The 25494-nt window shown below is 35.4% G+C and overlaps 1 protein-coding gene across 1 annotated transcript in view; it reads right to left on the reverse strand.

Annotated features, from left to right (window-relative positions):
* The window catches only part of LOC121732489 (probable chitinase 10), a 101273-nt gene that overhangs the window by 22354 nt on the left and 53425 nt on the right, over positions 1-25494 (reverse strand). The window contains exons 5-7 of the mRNA XM_042122387.1: positions 24651-24830; positions 4577-4700; positions 1796-1977 (exon numbers count right to left, since the gene is read on the reverse strand). Coding sequence (XP_041978321.1) covers positions 1796-1977; positions 4577-4700; positions 24651-24830 — 486 coding nt within the window. The remainder of the gene's footprint in view (positions 1-1795; positions 1978-4576; positions 4701-24650; positions 24831-25494) is intronic.

A 25494-nucleotide genomic window follows, 5' to 3' on the forward strand; every position in this document is an offset into this window, starting at 1 on the left:
CGTCATACGTTTTGTATTTTAAGCTCTCTTTATTGAATATTTTTATATGCTAAATGTACGCGTCTAAAAGTGCCCAAAATTATAAAAGAATTAAATAAGAAATTAGAAATCATTTGTAATGTTGAAAACTTTTGGAGAAAAGTTTTGGCCATTTCATTTCCCGTCTACAATAAATGGAGATAATTTATAAAACTGATGTTTTATTTGAATTATTCAAGAAAATATATTTTACAAATCTTTCTAGGCTTATTTTTATTATTTATGTACAAATAAACTTACATATAACGAGCGCGATAAATAAAAGATATTAAATTACGAATAGAATGACGTCACATCCAATTCGGAAGCACCGCAAAAGCGTTTTCGTCAGTACAAATCCTATTTTCATAAAATCATATTTTCAAATCGACTTTATTTATCAATCATAAGCTTTTATTTGATGATAAGGGTGAAATACGGTTTCCTAGGCCAAGTTCGACTAGAAATATGTATTTGTTCAATGAAATTGAATATAGGTCAAGTAGCCTATTGTAAGCACGGAAGGATGAATTAGACGAATCAAGAAGTCCAATGAAATAAATTAATATAATAAGATTTTTCTAAATCCTAATTTCTCAAAAGCTTTAGAAATGGATATTCCCTACATGTGTGTGGGAGGAAGTATACAAATAAAATCCTCTAAGAATCCTTTATACATCAAGGTGTCCCAGACAGAGATATTAAGATGAGTTGATTACTTTCGCGGCGATAAAATTCAGCAAGTCACATTAAATATACATTAAACGGTTATCCTAGCATGACTCTGGGTCACGAAGTTGTAACCACGTTTATGTGTAATTTATATAAATGTTACAACTTATTGTCCTTTGACTTTCTATGTGATTACTCAAGAGTCAAGTAGTCAGTAGAAGGGCAGAGATAGATGGCAAAAACTGGAGTAATAGGACTGTTTTAGTTCGTGATTGCTTGATTTGTAAGTAGGATATAATTTGGTCAAACTATCGGCCGACTAAAAGTCTGTAGTCTACGGGGGCTCCAATATTTCATATTAAAGCAACAATCTAAGTATGTACTTTGATATGAAGCGAACTGAAACGAATAAAGGACGAAGGTACTTAAAATACATGTATCTATTACATGGGTGCTGTTATCTATGTGATGAGTTTCATCTAAAGATTGAAAAACCCTCGAAAGTTTTCGGACATTGATATCCCTTATTCATGCTGGGGTGACAGAATACCGTAGAGCTAACAAAGTCGAATTATGTATTCAATAAAGGGACGAACCTTCCGCATCCTTTGCAGCCGAAATTTACAAGTCTAGTGAGTTGGCAAACAAGATATTGTTAAAATATTGGCACGAAGAGAGTAGTTATTAGTTTCTACCGACTTTCTGATTACTCCCCGGTTCAAAATAGAACTTAAAAGTTTTTTATTTCCTTTGAAATAATTCAATATAGTATTTGAGCTAGATTAGTACTCTTTCATTTAATATTTTGTCACATTTCTGTTCTATGTAAGTACTATGTTAACCTTAGTTTTTTAAACTTAAAGGGTGGGTTGCACCAACTTACTTTAACTATAACTTTAACTTTAACCATAACAAAATGGTCAAATTCCTAGTAAAAGTCCATAATGGACGCCTCTGGTGCAACCCACCCTAAGCTGACTCGTATATTATTTTATATTATGTATGTTTTATGACGTTATCGGGATAATAAAAGGATCGAACAAATCATTTATTAGTAGCTCACCCAGACTTTGATCTAAAAACTCTTCCATCTTTTCCAACTTACCAATAATCAACTTCTCCTTAGGAGCACCCAGCTTCACCCACAGATGCGAGGCGTGGTCCACAGACAGCTGCTTTCTCCACTCGGAGTCTGATGAGGGGGAGTAAAGTGGTGCATTGTGCCCCGTCTCCCTCTCCCATTTACCATGGAAGTCGTAGGCCATGAGATTGATGAAGTCCAGGTAGCTGGAAGAAAGGTACTATTCAGCCGAAAAACAACGTAAATTTAGACTCGTGAAATGAGGTTCAAGTTCAAGCTTTCGTATTATATATCGAGACATTTTGGTCGGATTATATCAAGTTAATTCAATACGTTAGTCATGTCAGGTAATTGGAAACTGCGCCCTTAGACAAAATATCTTTCGTTAAAAACGATGAAGATAATCGTTATCAAAATGTAAGCGGTTTGACATAAGTCATCGCTAAATGACATTTCAAATCCCATACATTTTAATAACGAATTTCTTCATCGTTTTTAACAAAAGGGACTTTGGCTACGGCCTCTGATACGTTTGTTTAGTTTATCCATATTTTTTATTTCCCTTCAAAAATAATCATTCTGAATGATATACGTAAATAAACAATGGTTAAGGCCCAGTAGTCCCTAAAATAAGCAGGTCGATGTCTGTCAGGACATTAAAATAACATTCATATCAGCGCGCCTTGTACAGTGGCTGTTACGCGCTCGCCGCGTGCCTTAATAATAGAAAATAGGAGTAAAAACCTTTTGTTTTTAGTATTACATAAATCAAATATATCAAATCGTTTACGTTAGGTTACGACACATATACTACATTTTTTGTTTTTTCTAGAAAGTGTGTAATTTAGCCATAAAATGATTTAATTATGAAAAACAGCGTTATAACAGTCATCTTTGAGATTTTTTTTCTATCGAGCAGAATTTTCAAATTGTTTATTTATTTATTTATTTATTTAAGGACCAAATAAAGTTTTCTATCACTAAATGCATAAATTCATGATTAATAAAAAATTACAGCTAGATACAATAACTAGTTACATTCGGCCTCAACATGCATTAAATAATAAACAATATTTTAAACTAAAACTAAATTAAATTAAATTATTAAAAATTAAAAATTTTAATTACAGTTACATTGCATGGAACAATACATATTTTCTAAAAACATAATTATAATAATTGTACATAGCATTAAATTAAATTAAATTAAATTAATTTAATAAAATTAAATTTAATATAATTTCCTGTACGCAAAGGTATATCAGTACACAATTTATTAAATTAAATTGTGTACTGATATACCTTTGCGTATAGGAAATTTTCTCAATTTTAAAACGGTACTTATTTTGTACTTAAATAATGACATTTCCTTTACTAAAAACGGGTTTTAAAATCCCATTTTACGTAGTTGCAACAACCACAGCGCCTTAAGTGTGAAAACGTGTATAGGTTGGTACTACTAATATATTAAGTATATTCTGTGGTACAGGTTGGATTTCGTAATATTTTAATCCTGAACAAAAACAGAGGATTATAAAGGTATGGATCGTACCCCCCAGAGTGATATGCCGATTGATTGAAAGTTAAATTTTTATGTTTGAAATCTGATCGAGAGTATTATTGATAACTTGAAAGGGGTAACAATTAAAATTTTGTTCAATTCTGGTTATTTCTGGTATAATTGTAAAGATAGGCAGAGATTTTTGTAGATTATTAATAAGGGATCCCGCACAAAACGATGCGAATTTGCATCGCATTGTAATGTCATTTTTATTATTATGAGTTTTGTCGCAGACCTTTACGATGCGATGCGAATTCGCTTATAGCTTTGTCCACACTGTGCCTTTTTATATTCATCAAGGGCATGCGTTATAGCGCAGTCAACAGCGACCGTGAGGCATGCCCGCGACGCATGCCCTCTGTCCGCATCCAAAAAACAAAAATGACAATGTTGGCGTTGCGTTTTTTGACGCATTCAATTATTGAATGCGCCAAAACGAAAGTTGAATGAAAGAAGATGAAGAAAATTGAAGACGAAAGCGCATAGTGTGGACATAGCTATTAGGTGTGGGAGCCCTAACTGAGGTTTTTAAGGCTTTATAAAAGTTGCAATTTGGCAATGAAAAACATAGTTAACAAAAGTAATTGAAAACAACCCTTTCAGTAGCAAATTAACCCTATTTCCTTCAACTAACTTTCTGAGTACTTGAACAAGGGGTATGAAAGACCGGCTTTGTTCACTGGCGGTCGTTTTATTCGTGAATTATATGCCAGCTCTTTACAAATCGAATTAAAGTTGAGTGCACTTGTAATTTCATCATTTTTGTTGTGAAAATGTAATGAGAGTGAATTGGAGTAATTAATTTTCATGTTTCCGATAGATTGAACTTTCATTTTCAGAACATTAAACATTTATACATTTCTAGACATAAAATACCCAATTATTGGTACCAAAGTTTATGCTAAGATGGAGGGAAAGTTAGTTTAGAAAGATCGGTTAGTAACATTCTATATTTTATGGTCCCAATGATAGGAGGACTGCAAAGTAGTTTGCCCTATATATTTTATATGCCCATTCCATAACATTATGGTTGCTAATCAAACAACAACTCACAGAGATAGTATGTATTTACAATTAATGATTTCTCTAGTAATATAATTGTATTTGTATAATTTACACGAGTTATGTTATTAAAAAATGTATTTTCATGTATTTAGTGGTGATAAAATCATCGTTGCCGCTATCACCATCATCATCATCACCATCATCACCTCCACCACGACCACCATCATCAATCATCTCACCTGGCGACAGCAGGCACGTCGTATCCGCTCTTGATGTTGTCAGGGCCGACCGGTACAGCCGCTGTGAGAAGCAGACGGGGTTTCTTCACCTCTTGAGCCTCGGCTTCGAAGGCCTCGCGAAGTTCTGTTGGCAAAATTTAAGGTTTAATGGTAAGGCTAAAGTACTAACTGTATAATTTTAACGTCTTTCTTCCTATCTGAAAACCTGAGATATAAAAAATCGACCAAATGCGAGTTGGACTCGCGCACAAAGGCATTTTACAGAGCAAAAATAGGCAAATATATGTTTCTTGTATGGGGGCCCTTAAATACTGCTGGTAGTCGGTGCGGCGCTGCCGTGCATCGTCTAACTAACCGTTTCAGTTCGGCAGACTTCAGCACGGTGTTTGTGTGCGTGCGACTAAACGTATGCGAATTATAATTGCATAAATTGATGAAAAATGCTATGCGGCAGTCCCGGAGTGGCACAAACAAAAAGAGTTCGGGAAGCTATCCGTAGGCAATATACAGTAGGTACTCGTATGCCAATAATATTGTTTTCTTCTGTATATTTCATTCGTGGTAAAGACTTAATATTATTTATGGCTCCAATTACATTTCATGGGAAAACAACTATCGGGAAATTTATTTTCTCGAAACGATATTGTATTTAATCACACGTGAAAATTATTATCGACTGATTGATAATGGTTTCGGTGACAGTGGTTTCAATGAAACCAGCTAAGCAAAACAGTAAGCAAAACAAGAGATGCACATTGCACAATGAGATGAATGATAATATATATTTTTTGATTTTGAACTTCTACTGAAAAATAAACTAATTAAAATTAACTTAAGCATATTGGCTAAGGGATCTTATATGTCATAAACTTTTATCTACTTGTACGTACCGTACCGTACTGTAACCTAAATATCGTCAGTAAGGCATAAGCCGATATCAAATAACTTAAATACAGTTGCTCAGAATGTCTAAAATAATTGGAATTATTGTACAGTCTAGAGCCAGACCGGCACAATAACCTAGGTATTTACAAGTCCTTGCTACAGTTACAGGCCGTCCTTTCTAAAATTCCACAGAACAAGCTTAAAGCTCTGCAGAGCTTATTTCATCATTTTTATATCACGAAAAAGCTATAAAGGGTACCCCATTCGTTATATAAAAAGCTGATGCACTTTGACAGTTCAAAATATTGAGACAATATTAAGGGTGGCTTGCACCAGAAGCGAAGTGATAGTTAAAGTAATCCGGGAGTTGACAGTATGTTTAAAACTTTAAAATAATTATAAAATTTTATAGATTTATTGATTTATAGGTTAAAGTTAAAGTTATAGTTAAAGTATGTTGGTGCAACCCACTCTAAGGGTCTACACAGACGGACCGCATTTCAACAGCAATCCAACCGCAAATTGCAGTTCAAGTGCAGTTTGAATGCAGTTGACACGACTGCAATACGACTGCAATAGAACTGCAAACCAAATGCGCAGTCGGATTGCAGTTCAGTTTATTTATATCTATTTTGTTTTATTAAAAAACCCAGGCAAAATTTTAGTTTTTCACATAAAATATTATCATAACAAAAATGTCCCCACAAAATAACAAACCAACATTCTGATTAAGCCGTCTATATCACTATAGCATGTCGGAGTTTTTTAAAATAAAGTGGGAAGTATTTTTTCCATTTTTCAAAACTTCATCCGTCCATGTGTTGACATTAACTTTCAAAATTTTATAAAAACATTTTTCGTTTCGTCGACGCAAATTCTGGATTTTAATTTTAAGCCAACTTTTATCTCAATTTAGTCGAAAATACGACTTCATAGTTGAGATGAGCCCAAGTTTTAAATGAAATTTAAAAATCTCAAATTGAAATGCAGTAAAGGATGGAGAGAAAATTATTCTTCCTATTTACTCTGAGGGTTTTTTGGGTAGATTCACAAAACTAAAATGTTGTTTTTAGGGGAACATTATTGTTCTTTAAAATCTTAGTTGTATATTTACATAGTTTAAGTTTTGTAAACTTAATCAATTCAATTTTAGATCAAAAAAGTTTTAATTAAAGAAAAAAATGGTATATTTCCTTATTATCTATATTATAATATTAACTAGTAGATAAACTTTATTTTCAGGTGAACAGATATAAATTATTATAATTGAATTGCATTTTATGTCTGCCAACATAATTTTGAACATTGTAAGTGTTAATAAATAATGATGTGCTTAGTCTGAGATAAGTGATTTATTTATTTATCTATATTAGGTCCCAACTTTACCATCATCTTTTACTTTACCAGTATATCCCACAACCTGAACATTTTGTGGTACACTTTACGGAAAAACTATAACACCTATTGATTTGTGCTTTAACATAGTAATTTTCATTTATATGTAGATATTCATACGTGGGAGAGCCATGCTTTGGCACGAATGGGCCGGCTCGACCGGAGAAATACCACGTTCTCACAGAAAACCGGCGTGAAACAAACAGCGCTTGCGCTGTGTTTCGCCGAGTGAGTGAGTTTACCGGAGGCCCAATCCCCTATTCTATTCTCTTCCCTACCCTCCCCTATTCCATTCCCTTCCCTACCCTCCCCTATTACCCTATTCCCTCTTAAAAGGCCGGCAACGCACCTGCAGCTCTTCTGATGCTGCGAGTGTCCATGGGCGACGGAAGTTGCTTTCCATCAGGTGACCCGTTTGCTCGTTTGCCCCCTTCTTTCATTAAAAAAAAATTGTGTTATCATCAGTGAGTCGAAGTTTTTATAATATAATATTATGCAGATGTGTTATCATCAGTCAGTCAAAGTGTGACGACGCGAGCCCTCACAAAGCTGGCTTTTAGCTAGTAAATATGGAATTCTGTAACCAGTCTCGTCATTTTGATTATTATAGCTTAATTTTGAGGTCATAAGTTTAGCCAACCATTATTGTATATTATGTAGTATCTACGGAAAGTACCACAATGACCATTCTCAATACAATATTTCTTCACACGAGTCAAAGTTGATTAACAATACAAAAATGGAAAGGTCATATTAGTACTTATACTTTACTTAAATGTCTAGGTCATCACGAAAATTATTATTAAAAAATATAAGATAAGTATTTCTAGATTATAATAATATTACTAGCAATCCTCCCCTCGTATTAAAAAAAACATTAAAAAAAAGTGTATTTTTCCACTAATAATTATGCACATGCTTTTGGTACAATCGTTTTATTTATTGAGAAAAACCCTACGAATAATAAAAACTAGAAAAACCGCTTCAAAATCGGTTGTTTAGTTTAATCGTACAGTATTATTATTATTAGGGATGGAAAGCGGGAAGTAACTCTGTTATATATATATATATATATATATATATATATATATATATATATATATATATATATATATATATATATATATATATATATATATATATATATATATATATATATATATATATATATATATATATATATATATATATATATATATATATATATATATATATATATATATATATATATATATATATATATATATATATATATATATATATATATATATATATATATTTCGACGACCTCCGTGGCTCAGTGGTGAGCGCGTTGGTAGCTCAAGCCGGGGGTCGCGGGTTCGAATCCCGCCGACGAAACAAAAAGTTTTCAATGTTCCCCGGTCTGGATGTGTATTAAATATGTGTATGATATAATAAAAATCTTAAATATATGTATAGTATAAAAGTATTAAATATATTTCCGTTGTCTGGTACCTATAACACAAGTCCTTTAGGTACTTAGCACGGGGCCAGACTGACGTGGTGTGAAGCGTCCATAGATATTATATTATATTATTATATAATAATAGATGAACCTAGAATATAATACAAGAAGAACTTCTACTTCATTTAAATCCCATATTCCCACCAAATAATCCTCCCTGGACTCTCACGAATATTTCAACTTTCAAGACTAAAATTAGCGAAATCGGTGCAGCCGCTTTCGATCTTAAGATTCATTTTTATTTATACTGGGTGTCACAAAACTAAGTGATACACATACACACCCCAAAGTTAATACTTTGGGGTGTGTATGTGTATCACTTAGTTCTGATACACATACACACCCCAAAGTATTAATAACAATTGAAACTAAGTGATAATTCACTTAGTTTTAATAAACCCTGCTTAGAAGATTTCGACAAGAAAAAAATCCTTCAATTATTTCTGCCCGGGTGTGAAATAAAGAATTTACACAGGTCATAAAACAAGTAGTTTAGTGAGAAAGACTTGTAAAATTTACAATATCGACCCTCATCTAATATGCAGAGTGCTAGGCCAATGTAGAGACAAACAATATATAAAAGTTACACCTCACTGAATGATAAATGACCAATAGCAGAGTAGACAGAATATAGAGAAGATGCGATATTTTTATTTTTGTGTTTATTTTAAAGAACTCTATGTAGAATAGATCACGAGTTCATTAAAAAATTAAAACACTGGAATTTACTACAAAAATGCGGTTTAAAATTGTCAATTTAAATTTTAATTGATTTGACATAAGTCGACTAAATGACGTAGGTCCGTCAATGCCCATATAACGTCTTGATAATATGACCATATATACCTTCGTCAATTGGTCGGATCATGTCAATTCAATGAAACAGTTTATCCAGCATAAAACACACATTTTTACACTGAAAGTAAAGTTACTTTCATATCGTGGAAATGAAGACTATTATGTTGAATATAGCAATACCATTCCTAAGATCTCTCTCACAATAGACTAATTCTGTTTACTCTGTCTCTCTCTATGCAGGTGGAATAATGTCAAATCCTGTATGGTAAATGACATGTAGGGTAGATAAAAATGTTACGTAAGTATTATACGAAAATTTGCTAATAAAAGAGGAAATAATATATTGCGGAGGCCTATGCCAACCGCAAATCTATTTCGAACTAAAACTTTTTAGGTCAAAAAGTACCATCATGAACTAGCCAGTAGCCACACCACTTGTGAAGGTCTGATGATAATCATGTCCGAAGCCTTCACTAAACCATTCACCTACGCCATTATTAAAGCGTAAATCCCTGGCGAACGACGCCTTATTAAAAGGCGCCTTATTAAAAACTAGGGCCTTAATTTACTAATGAAGTAAAAACTGAGCTTTATTTGAACGTTCACCTTCTAATGGCGGACTCTTTTATTAACTTTTGCTGGTTTTTGAGGTGAATTTACGTGATTATAAGCTAAGAGACTGACTCAAGCACTATCATTACTTACTCGGCTGAGTCTGAGATTATCTTTTTCGGGCGTATACAAGGTGCAACAAAACTAACTCATAATACTTTAGGGTGTCTACGTGTTCCTTGTAAAGAGTTCACTGGGAAAGTAGCAGCGCTGAAAGATCAAAAATTGGTCATTCAGCGCTGCTACTTTCCCAGTGAGCTCTTTACAAGGAACACGTAGACACACTAAAGTAATATCAGTTAGTTTTGTTACACTCTGTATAATAATTATGTATATTAATTTATATTATGTTTTGGCATATATTCTAAAGCTAAAACCTACGAAAAATAAAAACTAATATTTAGATTCAAGCTTTGGGAATACCGGCAGAAGAAAAAAAGGAAGCAGCGTAAGCAGGTATACCATTTTCACCGCATGGTAGGAAAAGGTGGGGATAATCTTTCCTGTCCTAAGGACTCTTGCCATTTTTCCAAATTCACAAGCACACAAGGGCTGCAATTTTTTATTCGAAACAAAGACTGGAAGTGTTATAAGAAACTAGCTGTGCCGGCAAACGTTGTTTAGCCATAAAATGATTTTCCCTGTTTTCCTGCTTTTCTGTTGAAGTTTTTTCTGATTTTTTTTCTATAGACCTCACGGAGCCTGAGACCTTTCTAACGAATGCAAAACCGTGGAAATAGGTTCGTGTGTTCTGGAGATATAGCGTCAGGAAGGAAAACCCGACTTATTTTTATGAAATTAACATAAAATATTCTCTCATTATAAACCAATATGGACGACGCTATAAAGCTAATAACCTTATTAAGACAGAGCCTATTTTGCGTACATATTATGCTAATAATATGCATGAGACAAGTTATCGACTTTGTAAACAACTTTAGCGTCGTACGTGCTCAAAAAATATCTTGCATCAACAGTATTTTCAAGAAAACGGTGCCTCCGATGTAAATAATCGTATGTTGGAAAAAATCAATTTTACAAAAGAACCATTTGATGACATTTATATGACATGGGAGAGCCATGCTTCGGCACGAATGGGCTGGCTCGACCGGAGAAATACCACGGGCTCACAGAATACCGGCGTGAAACAAAGCTTGCGCTGTGTTTCGCCGAGTGAGTGAGTTTACCGGAGGCCCAATCCCCTACCCTTTCCCCTTCCCTACCCTCTCCCATTCCCTTCCTTACCCTCCCATATTCCCTTCCCTACCCTCCCCTATTACCCTATTCCCTCTTAAAAGTCCGGCAACGCACCTGCAGCTCTTCTGATGCTGCGAGTGTCCATGGGCGACGGAAGTTGCTTTCCATCAGGTGACCCATTATTCGTTTGCCCCTTTATTTCATTAAAAAAAACATATGACGTGGGAGAGCCATGCTTCGGCACGAATGGGCCGGCTCGACGTGAGAAATACCACGTTCTCACAGAAAACCGGCGTGAAACAGCGCTTGCGCTGTGTTTCGCCGAGTGAGTGAGTTTACCGAAGGCCCAATCCCCTACCCTTTCCCCTTCCCTACCCTCTCCCATTCCCTTCCCTACCCTCCCCTATTACCCTATTCCCTCTTAAAAGTCCGGCAACGCACCTGCAGCTCTTCTGATGCTGCGAGTGTCCATGGGCGACGGAAGTTGCTTTCCATTAGGTGACCCGTAGTTCGTTTGCCCCCTTATTTCATTAAAAAAAACAAAACGGCTTTCCTATATTTCGTACTGTACAGACAGACAGACAGACCTACTTTAGCATTTACAATAATATTAGTATAGATATAATATTATTATGCTAGTAGCGACTAGTGTCCTCTACTCCGACCTTTTCGTAATGTTCCCTATTACTGTATTGCAATTTTTCGCAAACTTCTCTGTGAAAGGCATAAAGGCGTCCGTACTTAGGTTGTCCATCACGTTTCGAAATAATTGTAATGTACCGCCACACCGCCGGCGCGAAACGTACGAAATTGCACACTACGCGCCGCTGACTACTAGACAGTTACACAAATCGTTTACTTAGTATTATGTGTTTTCAGTTTCATGCTCTATGCCTATGTCTTTAGGACTTTACGGTTCTTTTATTATAATTTCAAGTTATTGCAAGTATATACTTAACATTGAAAAACAACTGACAAGACGATACTAAAGTTCATGGCTTAAATATGTGAAGGGGTTATTTAAATAATAACATAGTTATCACTATACAACATAACTTATGGAAGATGTTATCCAAAAGTTTTGAGTAATGCATCATCTCTTAGATGATGCGTTACTTAGGAGACCAACCAACCATCACGAGCATGTAAATGGTAGTATTCATCTTTGATTGCTCATCCAATGAATTTTTACGATGATGCTAGTAAATCTTTATATGATCTTGTTCATACTACGAATTTGCGACAGATCAACAATGTTACTAATGCTAATAATAGACTATTGGATTTAGTTTTGACAGACTCTCCTGAATTATTTTTGAATAAGGAATGTGATCCTATTAGTAAACTAGATGCTCATCATCCATCACTGGAGATAGATTTGGCAGGGACTTCATCGCAGGCTTTAACGCTTAATAATTTGATCTCCAGCAAATTATGTTTCTATAAGACAGATTATGCAAAATGTGTTAATGATCTACAACAGATAGATTGGGAAGGTTATGCAATGGATCTTCATTGTGATGAACTTGTTCAAACATTCTACAATAAACTTTACACTATAATAGAGAAGTATACCCCCAAATGTCGAATTAAGCACAATAATTATCCGGCATGGTTCTCTCGCCCTCTTATTTACTTGGTAAAGGAAAAGGCTAAATACAACAAACGCTTTAAAAAATACGGTAACCCTCGAGATTACGATACTTTTTCCATGCTGAGATCGAGGCTCAAAGTCATGATGGAAGCTAGTTTTAAAACGTATATTAATGAAATTGAAAACAACTTGAATATGAATATAAAGTCTTTTTGGAGATACACCAAAAGTAAAATAGTTACAAATGACACACCAAATAGGATGTCTTTTAATAACACAACTAAAGAAAGTGGGCAAGAAATAGTTAATTTATTTGCTGAGTACTTCTCCTCAGTATAATATGAAGACCCTACAGTTATAAATAATAACTATAAACCTCAATTTAGGCAATCGAATTTTTCTATAACTAATATTAACATAAACAGTCAAAATTTACTCAACAAATAAAATAGCGTGGATGTAACTAAAGGTGCTGGTTCTGATGGTATACCGCCTATCTTTATAAAATTATGTTCGTCTGCCTTAGTGTCTCCAATAACTTTAATATATAAAAAATCCTTACATGAAGGATGTTTTCCATCTTTATGGAAAATATCTAAGATAACACCAATTTACAAATCGGGTGACAAAACGAATGTCACTAATTACCGTCCGATTAGTATTTTAAGCTGGTTTGCTAGAATTTTTGAAAGCCTAGTGCATGACCAAATATATTACCATTTTCAACATAATATGTTAAGTCCTAATCAACATGGATTTGTTAAAGGTAGATCTACAAACTCAAATTTACTTACCTATACTAGTTATATATGTAATTATTTTAATATTCGAAAACAAACTGACTCTATCTACACAGACTTCTCAAAAGCGTTTGACAAGGTTAACCATTCAATACTATTGATCAAAGCTTACCATCAGGGCATACATGGTAATCTACATCGGTGGCTAGCATCATACTTAATAAATAGAACACAGTTGGTCGCTTTAAGTGGTTATGATTCTATTCCGTACACTGCGACGTCGGGTGTTCCGCAAGGTTCAATTCTGGGTCCGCTGTTATTTCTAATGTTTATAAATGACCTCTTAGATTGCATAAAATGTAATTGCTTAGCATATGCAGATGACCTAAAGATCTTTAGAATTATATTTGATATCAGTGATTGCTTAGCTCTTCAGAGAGATCTAGATGTTTTGGCTGAATGGTGCAAACGCAATCTTATGGGACTAAATGCTAATAAATGTCAAATTAATACTTTTACAAAAAAAAAAAAATATAATAAGTTATACTTATAACATAAATGACAAGCCTTTATCTCGTGTCTCAGTAATAAGTGACTTGGGAATTATTTTTGATACCGCACTATCATTTCGGTCGCACTATGACTCCATATGCAGCAGGGCCCATAATATGCTGTCATTTGTTTCTCGGACAGCTAAGCCTTTTAAGAACCCTTGTACTTGGATCTTACTTTATGTAGCCCTAGTTAGAAGTATTCTTGAGTACTGTTCATCTGTATGGTCACCTATGTATAGTGTTCATATCGACAGAATTGAAGCAGTTCAGAGAAGATTTGTCAGGGTACTAAGTAGTAGATGTGGTATGCGAAGGAAGTTGCCGGATTATCTTGATCGGATCAATAAATTTGGTCTCCTAAGCCTTGAGAAACGAAGACAGATTGCTGATATTGGTATTCTTTACAAAATTGTTAATGGTCTTATGGACACTGTTCTTTTAGAGCAGTTATCATTTAAGATCCCTACTCGATCCGTACGTATTCAACAGCTATTTAGTGTACCACTAACATATAATAATGTGTCCAAAAATAATCCGTTGCATAGAATTTGTAATACGTATAATAAAATATGCCATGATAAAGATATTTTCAATTGTAGTCTGATTGCATTTAAACGTGATCTAGCCAAGGACCCTAACATCTAAATGTTTAACAATATGTGTTGATGGCCTTCAGAGTTTAGTTTTAGTTTTTAAGTCATTAGAATTGTATTACCTACTGTAGGATATATTTTTATTTATTTTATACTTTGTTGTTATTGTGGCGAGTTGATGTCTAGATCTAGTTTTTAGTTCTATTTTGTTTTGTGTTTTCCCTGTCTTTCACTAAGTAAATCTTATGCTAATATTGTTACCTTCAATGCTGGTGTAGTTGTAATTGAACCTCAGTCTAAATGCCGTGTGTTGTTAATGTTATTTTACTGTATGTTGTTATACTGTGGTCTGTAACTGTACCATAATAAATAAATAATAATAAATAATGTACATGCTATAGACAGTTTCGCAAGCATGGTTATATTTAGCGTCTATTATTTAACTTATGCCTCAAAAGCGTTAACCTTGACGCAACCAATTTACCAGCATGAAGAGACTTTAAATTCAGTATTTATTTTCGTGTCTAGATTTAAGCTAGGTCGTGACAAGCGATTACTGAGCGTGCCCTAGGATATGACGCTATATTTTACTCAACGCTTCGCTCAACTTGGCTATAAAGTTTGCGAACCTTGAAAGGTAAATGTACTTTATTGGAAGCTGAGCGCGACTCATTCTACGGTATGCCTCGTATAAGCCCGCTGCTACTGCTAAGATCATGCTCAAGATCGTTCTTGAGATGTTGTTTTAAATAATAGAACATTCTTTGGTATAGTCCGTGCAATCCACGAAGACGCGCCCCACTCCTCCTAATCGTTTATAGTATATGACGTGTGCAAGCTTTCGCCAATGTTTGAGTGTTATCGGTACACACTAATTACCTATGAGTGCACGCGCACATTACAATAAATAGACCAATTATTAAGAAAAAGCGTCGCAAGCAAGCAAGCAACGGTAAAAGGGAAAAAGGCTCATCCAAAAAGTGGTGGGGTGCGTCTTCGTGGATTGCACGGACTATATTGTACTAATCTTGTAAAACTTAAAGTACTTGTATTATTAAATAAAACCCCTCACTCAACTGCGCTCTTACTTGGGGGAATCTTGAGTGCGGTGAAACCTTGACTTTAGTGCTACGCGCTTTTGATATCAAACATAAGTTTGATATCAAGAGCGCGCGTAATCATTCAATAGCTTTGTCCACATTGTGCCTTTTTTTTTGTTCAACAAGGGCATGCGTTATAGCGCAGTCAACAGCGAAGATGTGGCATGCCCGTGACGCGCGTCAAAATCCACCCGCGTTCAAAGAAAAGTGTCATAGCGCGCGCTACGAATTCAACGCACGTCACGGGCATGCCTCACGTTCGCTGTTGACAGCGCTATAAGGCATGCCCTTGATGAACAGAAAAAGGCACAATGTGGACAAAGCTTATAAGTATCCCCACACCATATCAAATTCAGTCTAGCTATTCACCCGGTCATCGAACTCCTAATTCCAAATTCAACGTGTGGTATCTAGATGACGGGACCCTTGCCAGCGACGCATCTACAGTTCTTTCGGATTTTTAGACTCTGATTCGCGAATTCAAAATTATAGGCCTAGATTTGAACCTGGGGAAGTGTGAGCTTTTTGTCCCTGATGATTGTGGGGATAGAGATGAGATAATATCCAGTTTCAAGGCCGTCGCCCCAGAATTATCAGTGATTGAGAAGAGTTCACTTTTTCTCTTGGGTTCACCTGTTCTAGCCGATTCTTTTCCGGACTATATAAATGAAAAAACACGGAATTTTAGTGAAAGTTTAGATCGTCTTCTCCAAATTAACAGTCACATGGCATTTACTCTGATTCGATATTGTTTATTCGTTTCAAAATTTACGTATGCTTTGCGGTGTTGTCAGCTCTGGAAGTTCCCAGAACTTCTCCATAGCTTAGATGACACCCTAAAGCATACGCTTTCCACAATTTTAAACAGAAAATTTGATAAACGTTCCTGGACCCAAGCTACACTACCAGTAATGTTCGGTGGCCTGGGAATACGAAAAACATCGGACACAGCTTTACCGGCGTTCTTGTCCTTGGTCCACGCAAATCGCGCAGTAATAGCCAAAATCTTAGAGCCCTCATCTTGCCCATTCGTCATTCCCTTTGCGGACGAGGCCAAGGATGCCTGGGACATTGCTAGTGCCGGCAGCGAGGTTCCCAAGAACACATCTTCCCAAAGGCTCTGGGACGAGCCCATCTGCAAACTGGTGCGTAATAAACTGTTTAACACGTCTACCAGCGCCGTAGAACGGGCTCGACTTTTGGCCGTGGAGAGGTGGGAGTCGGGAGCTTGGCTGCAGGCACTGCCATCTAAAAACACAGGAACATTGCTGGACCGTAATACATTCCGTCTTGCCACTGCCCTGCGTCTTGGTGTCCCCCATGTCGTCCCCCATCAGTGTGTTTGCGGCGCGCGCGTTGACAGCTATGGTCACCACGGGTTGTGCTGCTCGCGAAGTGCCGGACGCTTTTCACGGCATCACAACCTGAATGACCTCATTCGTCGGGCTCTTGTCACTGCCGGCGTGCCAGCGATACTGGAGCCCTCCGGTTTGGCGCGCGACGATGGCAAGAGACCCGATGGAATGACCCTGGTGCCCTGGAATGTGGGTCGGGCCCTTGTGTGGGACGCTACTTGTGTCGACACACTCGCCTCGTCCCATATTCAGAGCACCTCGAGCTGTGCGGGCGCAGCCGCAAACCAAGCAGAGAACCTCAAGCGGCGCAAATATGAGAACCTCAGCGGAGATCTTATATTTGAACCGTTTGGGGTGGAAACTCTAGGCGCATGGGGTCCGGGGGCACATAAGCTTTTTAGAGGAATATCTAAGAAGCTTGTTGAAGCCACCCGAGACCCCAGAGCTGGGAGCTACCTGGCACAGCGGATAGCAATTGCCATCCAACGTGGCAATGCTGTCAGCTTGCTGGGCACTCTGCCTGATGGGGACGACTTGGGCAAGTTTTTCTTTTTATAGTTTTATATTTAAAGTTTGTATATATAATATATCTGTATATTTTAGATAGTATTTTAGTGTTTACATTTCTATCATATATAGACAATAATATTATGTTTAGCGGCTTGTAAGAGGCAAAAGAAAGACAGATAGACATACTTTGCATGTATCATATCAGTGAGGCTTAGGAATATTATGAGGTTAGGTTAGTTAGGTTGTTATTATTTCTCAAGACTTCAGGTGCAGAAAAATGAAGGACATTTAATATGTACAACGACCTCACTTTAAGACGCAGTTGGTGTAAAAAACAATTTTTATTGTCAGTTTAGTCATTTTCATTGCTAATTAAATACTAGTTTTTATTTTTTATGTCCGCTGAGGAAGTCCGAACCATTTTATTGACGCAAAAATATATTTTATTAAACCGCCGAATCAAAACATATTATTTATCTGGATTTTTTCGTATGAGTGATGAGAACATTATTCATGACAAATAAATGAGTCATAAAAAATATTATAATTTTTACCCGTATTTACAAAAAAAGTATTTCTGGATCGAGAATAATTTCGATTATTAAAAACTAGACAATGCCCGCAACTCCGTTGCGTCAAAATTCGTTTATCGCGTGGGAACCGTACATTTTTCCGGGATAAAAAGTAAACTATGCCCTTTCCCGGGACTCAAAGTATCTCCATGCCATTTGGCATAATCGGTTCAGCGGTTTGGGCGTGAAGAGGTAACAGATAGACAGACAGACTTTCACATTTATAATAATATATCGCATTTATATGAGAGGATGAGAGATTAATATTCAATTAAAGACGTTTCTTTACTTAAGTTGTTGGAACTACCTAAAATGGGTTTTTTAAATAATGTTTTTAGTAAAGGAAATGTCATTATTTAAGTATAAAATAAGTAGGGGAGAGGGGGGATAGTTCTAACAGATTTTATATATTGTCATTTATCTTCTTAATTTGAAAACCTTATGTTATTATTTTTATACCAGAGTAACGGAAATTTATATGACTTGCATATACTAAGCTAAAAATTCACCTAAATTACTTGGATACGAAGGGAGACGCTTTTTTTTTTTAAAAGTCAGTGGTTAATACTTGCCCCGTATCGGGGACAAATATTAACAGTGACGGGGTAAGTATTAACGCTAGCAAAACTTGTCAGAATTTCATTTAACCATGAAAGTAAAAAAACAAAACAATAAAATGGTAATTTATTTATATTTTGACATACAAATGTTAAATAACAATAAAAAATTCTCTCAAATAACATATTTTTCCTTTTCTGTCATCCACCCTGAACTGTTTCTTAGTATAGTATTCTGGTGGACCGCTTGCAACAAAAATTGAATCTGATCCTCGGATATATGAACATCGGCGGCGGCGGTCTGCTGCCGCCAGAGTGATCGACGTACCTCTTTCGGCAGATGTGGCAGCTCCAACTGGCTTGTAATACCAAAGATTAACGGGTTAATACTTACCCCGTTCCTTTTGTTAAAACTAGCCCCCGAGGACCTTTTTGGATATAACTAATTATTAAAAAAAAATACTATAGGTATATGAAATAAACCATTAATTATATAAAAATCTATAATCGCAAACCAAATAATCAAAGCATGAATCAAAAAATTCGAGACGTAAAAAAGTCCGAATACCTGTATTTTTGCAGCGACGTACAATAACTTCACAACGCGGCGGCCGATGGGCAACTCAATTGTCGCAAATTGTTCGCCGACGACGTCGACCGAACTTATAACATTAAACGTCTTAACGTATCGTCATTTAATTTAGTAGTTATAGGCTTGTTAATACTTACCCCTGTTAAATCTACCCCCCCTCTCCCCTACCGTTTTAAAATTGAGAAAATTTCCTATACGCAAAGGTATATCAGTACACAATTTGAAAAATTCTGCTCGATAGAAAAAAATCTCAAAAATGACTGTTTTTCATAATTAAATCATTTTATGGCTAAATTACATACTTTCTAGTAAAAACATGTAATGTAGTACATTTGTCGTAACCTAACCTAAATGATTTTATATAATATGTATTTGATTTGTGTAATACTAAAAACAAAAGGTTTTTTCTCCTATTGGCTATTTCCTATTATCAAGGCACGCGGCGAGCGCATAACCGCCACTGTACATTGTACAAGGCGCACTTATAATGAATGTTATTTACGTCGATATTCGTACTGACAGACATCGACCTGCTTATTTTAGGGACTACTGGGCCTTAAGAGGATACACCAGGGGCTAGAGAAATGAAAAAAAGCACGTGTAATATCTATAGCTGTCTCCCTTACCTCAAGCCTATACCGCAGAACGCGATAGAGACAACTGCAGAAAATCCAGAAAATCAACGATTCGTTGTCCCCTGATTCCTTCTCCAAAACTTAACCGATTTAAGTACTTTTTTCATTGAAGATTAAAAAAAGGCTTGAGCTGTGTTCCTATGTTTTGCTTTTTTTTGTATAATCTAGCCAAATCTGTTTTCTGGACGTTTGAACACAGCGGAAAATCTGGCCATTTTTTTGGGTTTTTCAACGTTCATATCTTATTTAATAATTAAATTATGAAAAAAAAGAAAACATAGGGACATCGTATTAGTGGTCGTAGATATTCAGGAAAAAAATTATAACTCTACTAGCATTGTCCAGGGAGGAAACAGGGGACAACGTTTGTATGGAAAAAAGGGCGGTATGGACTCCTCTTAAAGACGTTTCTTTTCTTAAGCAATTAAGATCTAATTAACCAGGAACGCAGGGATATTAATAGAATAATGTGTACTGTATATGTCACCGCAAAACCGTGCGGTGAAGCTCGCATGTCGAGGTGACATGTATCGGTGACAGCTGCCTGTAATTACCTCATTATGATACTATATATTTGTATATCTATTATCTATACTAGTATTAGGACTATGTTATGAAACCCGGTGTGTTTTAGTTGATTCTAGACACAAAAAAATACAAGAATTATAGCTTCGTATACAGTACCACCTAACCATTATCATTACCATTTATAACATATTATATGCTAGTAGATACCTATAACTTTCTTTTAATGGTAGAGCCAGGAGATTACATTAGAAAAAGGGGCAAAATACACGGCCAGTACACTCCTACACGGTCTACTCTAACTCCTTACGGAGGTATACAGACATAGAAAAGTTTACTTTGCTCTGAAATTACTAGACCGAATTAATCAATACTTATATTTTATGAAAATAAAAAAGCAACACAATAAAAATTAACGTATGCAGTAGTTGATGTTCGTAGCAATCGCATAATATGATTCATAAACACTTTCCTCCTCAAAATAACTGAGTCATTTACTTTCTAACGAAATGTAACAGTCACTACGATGACAGTCACCCAACATACCAACAATCACTAATGTTAACCTACATTTAAGCAACGACAAGACAAAAAGTTTGAAATTACTCATTTAATAGTGAGTTTTTAAATTCGGCGCAATAAAAAATTGCATTACTTCCGAATGAATACATAGTTTTTTTTAATAAAAATAAACACAAACAGTTTTTTAGCATATTATCACGATTCACGACTTTAACAAATGCTTTTAAATACCGTATCTCAATAGATAAAATGATTCCATTTTAGGGTTCTCTAAACGTGGGAGCATTAAAGATAACCACGACTGACAGTTGGCACCATTAACGGCCGTTCCCAATATTCAATCTATCTCTGGTTTGACATACAACCAATCGCAGCTAGCATTGAATTGACATAAAATATATGTCTCTAATGTCTAATGCGAGCTATTCCTATCTCTAGTAGGGCAAAACCAGACATAGATCAAATATTGGGAACGGCCGTAAGAAGTCGATAACGGGCACATCTACTTCTATACAATATGTTTCGCTTGATGTCTATGATATTGTGCGAGAAGCACATATTGTTAAATGTTCTTCTGTTCAGGACAAGTCATAAAAGTTTTTGATAAATATCAGAATTTGTTTAAAATTGCGCGCAAATTTGTTGTCCCAAAATTCGTTTATAATCTGGGAACCGTACATTTCGCCACAAAAACTATTCTATGTCCTCTCCGGTCTCTAAAGTATTCCCAAATAAAATGTTATCTAAGCCAGCCGATAAAGGGCAAAGAGACTGTAATTGATAATAATATTATTATAAGCCAGCATAGATTTTGTGACTGCTTTCGTAATTTATACCATAGGTCTACCAAAATCTGATGGCAAATTATGACGGCAGATTTTCAAAAAATATCTTTGATCATTGGATAAATTTTTATATTTGCAAGTTTCGCACACAGAATAAGCCACTATAAGGATAAAAATGATCAAAATGTTTTATTAAAATCACCCCGGTATTGCTAGAGTCAATTTAATTTCTCACTTTTTGCCATCAGATTCTGGTAGACCTATACATAGATAAACTCATCAATAATGCATTTTTCATAATTGATGATAGACTCATGACACCTTACACAAGAGTTCACAAGGAACTTGCATCAGGTCAAAGATTAGCTCGTATATGAGAAAGTTTTACATAAACTAATTGAATAAAAGGTTAAAACTGAAAGCATAAAGCCTATATCATGATTATTGAATCGCATATAATTATCAATTATCATATACCTGATAATTGTATCGCATTTTGAAGGTTTTAATAGCTTTAAAATGATTTGGAGACCCACAAACGTTTAATACATATTTAAAATATAAGGATCTCTAATCTATATTACTTGCAAACATAGTAAAACATCACCTACCACAAAACGTGTGGATTATATACCATTATTTTTATAAAATAAATTTGAGTAACATTTTCACTAACAATATTATAAGAAGTGATCTAAAATCATCATAAAACGCAATTTTTGTATTGATGATTTCGATTCTGAAGATAGAGATAAAAAACCGAATTAAACGTTAGCCAGAAAATTCCAACAAAGAGGAATAGTTTATTTCTTCCTCTTACGAAACTTAAGCTGAGGAAACAAGAAAGTTTATAAGCCCAGATAAGAACACAATTGGAGCGATTCTAAAAATCTATTACAAGTATTTAGCTAGATAAACTTTCTATTAGGGGAAGATATACTACCTCTAGAGACCTTTCCTAACTGTTTTGTATTGTTTCGAAAATAAAGGCTTTAGTTTTATCATATTTTATATAACCTGAAAGGAAGTTTGCAAGTTACTATGCACTTCTGCATCATATTTAAAATCTCTACAAACAAGTGGGATAAAAGAATTATAGGTACTTTGAAAATAATAATAATTAAATAATGATTATTATTATCTCTAGATAAGTATTTTTTTAATGGATTATTTAATATTCTGGCTTCATAACTCTAAATTCTCGACTGTGGTATTAAGAATTTGTAAGCTTACCTACCTTTACATTTAAGTACATAATATACCACAGAACGCCTCTGTGGTCCAGTGATTTAGAGCGTGGCTCTTGACTCGGAGGTCGTGGGTTGGATTCTCGCGTTGGAAATATGTTATTTCCAAGTTTGGTTAGGACAATACAGGCTGATCACCTGACTGTCTGACAAGTAAGATGATCCATGCGTCGGATGGGCATGTAAAAAGTCGGCCCTGCGCCTGACAATCGTAGCAGTCTTCCGTCCCACTGGGTTATGAGAGTAAAAGGAATAGAGAGTGATCTCGTGTACTGCGCACACACTTGGGCACTATAAAATTACTCCTGCGAAACTGGCCTGCTTTCAATTAAACCACCAGCCACCAGTCAGTGTGGGAGTTATTATTATTAAGTATACCACAAAACTTGAATACTCCCGGATAATAGGACAAGATTCGCCAACCTTCTTTCACGTTCATACTAATATTATAAATGCGCATGTGTGTCTGTCTGTTACTTCTTCACGCCTACACCGCTGAACCGATTTTGCTGAAATTTGGTATGGAGATACTTTAAGTCCCGGGAAAGGACATAGGATACGTCTTGTTATCTCGGAAAAATGTACGGTAAACCAATAACGAAGTTTTGGTGCAACGGAGTTACGGGTGTCATCTAGTTTTTTTGTAATCAATGGATAAAAAATGTCATCTTAATAATCTTATATATTTAAACGAGCAATTCTTGTATATAAATATATAATTGGAATCTCGGAATCGGCTCCAACGATATTCATGAAATTTAGTATATAGAGGGTTTCGGGGGCGATAAATCGATCTAGCTAGGAATCATTTTTAGAAAATGTCATTTTATTCGTGTTTTATCGAATACCGAGCAAAGCTCGGTCAAATAGCTAGTATACATAAATCCTACATAAATCCAAATACCTCTACTGAAAAAGACCTTTAAATATTTCTAACCTTATTAAATAAAATATGACTGAGTAATCTTATTAAAGAAAATATGACCTTTTGGAAATAATGAAAGTAGAATCCCGATAGTTTTATCCGTCTTTATAGGTCCTTAGGGCCATCAAATGACCGGCCTATATTGCGACCTCAGGTAGCCAGGATAAACCCTGTCTGGACCCAAATTACTAATGAGTCAATCTATATAGATTTTCTGGACAATTTCATCTAGATAAAAGAATATTATGAACGTGAAAGCGATTGTTGCATCTTCTTACGCCGTTAAACCTATTAAGAAGGGTCACCAAAAGTCTGAGATAGATAAATAAGATTTAAAATTCTATTAAATCAGATTAGTAGTGTTATCAGCGCTTTGTAAAGGGCTCATTTACAGCCACTAGTTTTGTGCGTTACCGTGTGTGTGCACGAGCCTGGTCGGTCGGCCTGCGATCAGATCGACCGGAACGATCAGCCTTCCGGCATATTTTCTTAGGTTTTAGGCTGCTGCTAATATAACGCTTCTACTCGACCAATGCATTAAATCTGATAAGATAGTAACCGTCACGATTGCAGACATTTTATTGTGCACTATTATTCAAATGTCTTTAGTAAGCGATTTTCACCGTATGAAACGGGCATAGACTACCAAAATTCTTTATCTACAGTTTATCAAAAAAGATAAGACGCGGAACATAATTTTTAAAGTACAAAAACTTTATTATTGCTAATCAAAAACTATGTCAGAGCGGTAATATTTAAAGTGTACAAACGTTCTCTGTAAAAATACAAGAAGCAAAAACTACGCAAAATATACCACTGTCGTGATTATGTTTGAAAAAATATTTCAGCGTCTAATCTTTCTTGACAGACTACCTCACCATCGTTCATCACCTACCTTTCAACAGTAGCACGTAGTTCTTCTTATCATCGCCTCCCTTGGGGTACTCCCAATCGATGTCCAGACCATCGAAGTTCCTGTCCCGAAGGTAGGGGATGGCAGAGTAGATGAAGGTCTGACGGGAGTAGCGCGTAGCTGACATCTCCTTGAACTTCTGTGTCCCGAATGACCAGCCACCTGGAATAGAAGAAGAGTTTAGAAAAGAAGAGAAGTTGATATTGAAGTAGCAGAAGATTATTCTGCCTCTTAAACTCCATACACACTCTCAACAGAAAAAATAGAGCAATGTATAATATTCTGTAGTACTTTTCTAATTTTTCATTTATTTGCTGCACAAAAAATGGCAGTTTTTAATATTTTGCATATTTTTTTGATTAGCAAGTTCTATATCAGTGCAAAAATTGGGCTAAAAGGAACATAGTTATTAGAACCATGGTATTATTATGTAACTTCTATAACTAAAGGCGTTTTATAAGACCTCTGACGAAGCCCCGAGCAGTAAATTTTTTGCACTCATAAAACAGTTTTAAATTAAACCTCCTATGTTAATAACCATTATAAGTCAACCTATGATTGCCAGGCTTTATTATATAGTAGTTATTAACAATAGTTAAGCTTCGATTTTATTATGGCAGCAAGTTTTTATTGATAAAACAACTATAACAAGTTTGGGTCTTGCGATTGGGTGTCATAATTTATACTGGTCTGTTTATAGCCTGTCGAATTCTTAAGAATCTTGTTTTGGAGTTATAACGATGTTGGCTGTTGGCTTTAAACAGTTTTTATTTTCACTAAATAGTTGTAGTTTCACTAATAGTTGCAACCAACTTCGTGCGTGTAA

The sequence above is a fragment of the Aricia agestis genome, chromosome 12 (assembly GCF_905147365.1).
Source record: "Aricia agestis chromosome 12, ilAriAges1.1, whole genome shotgun sequence".
NCBI classification, from domain to species: domain Eukaryota; kingdom Metazoa; phylum Arthropoda; class Insecta; order Lepidoptera; family Lycaenidae; genus Aricia; species Aricia agestis.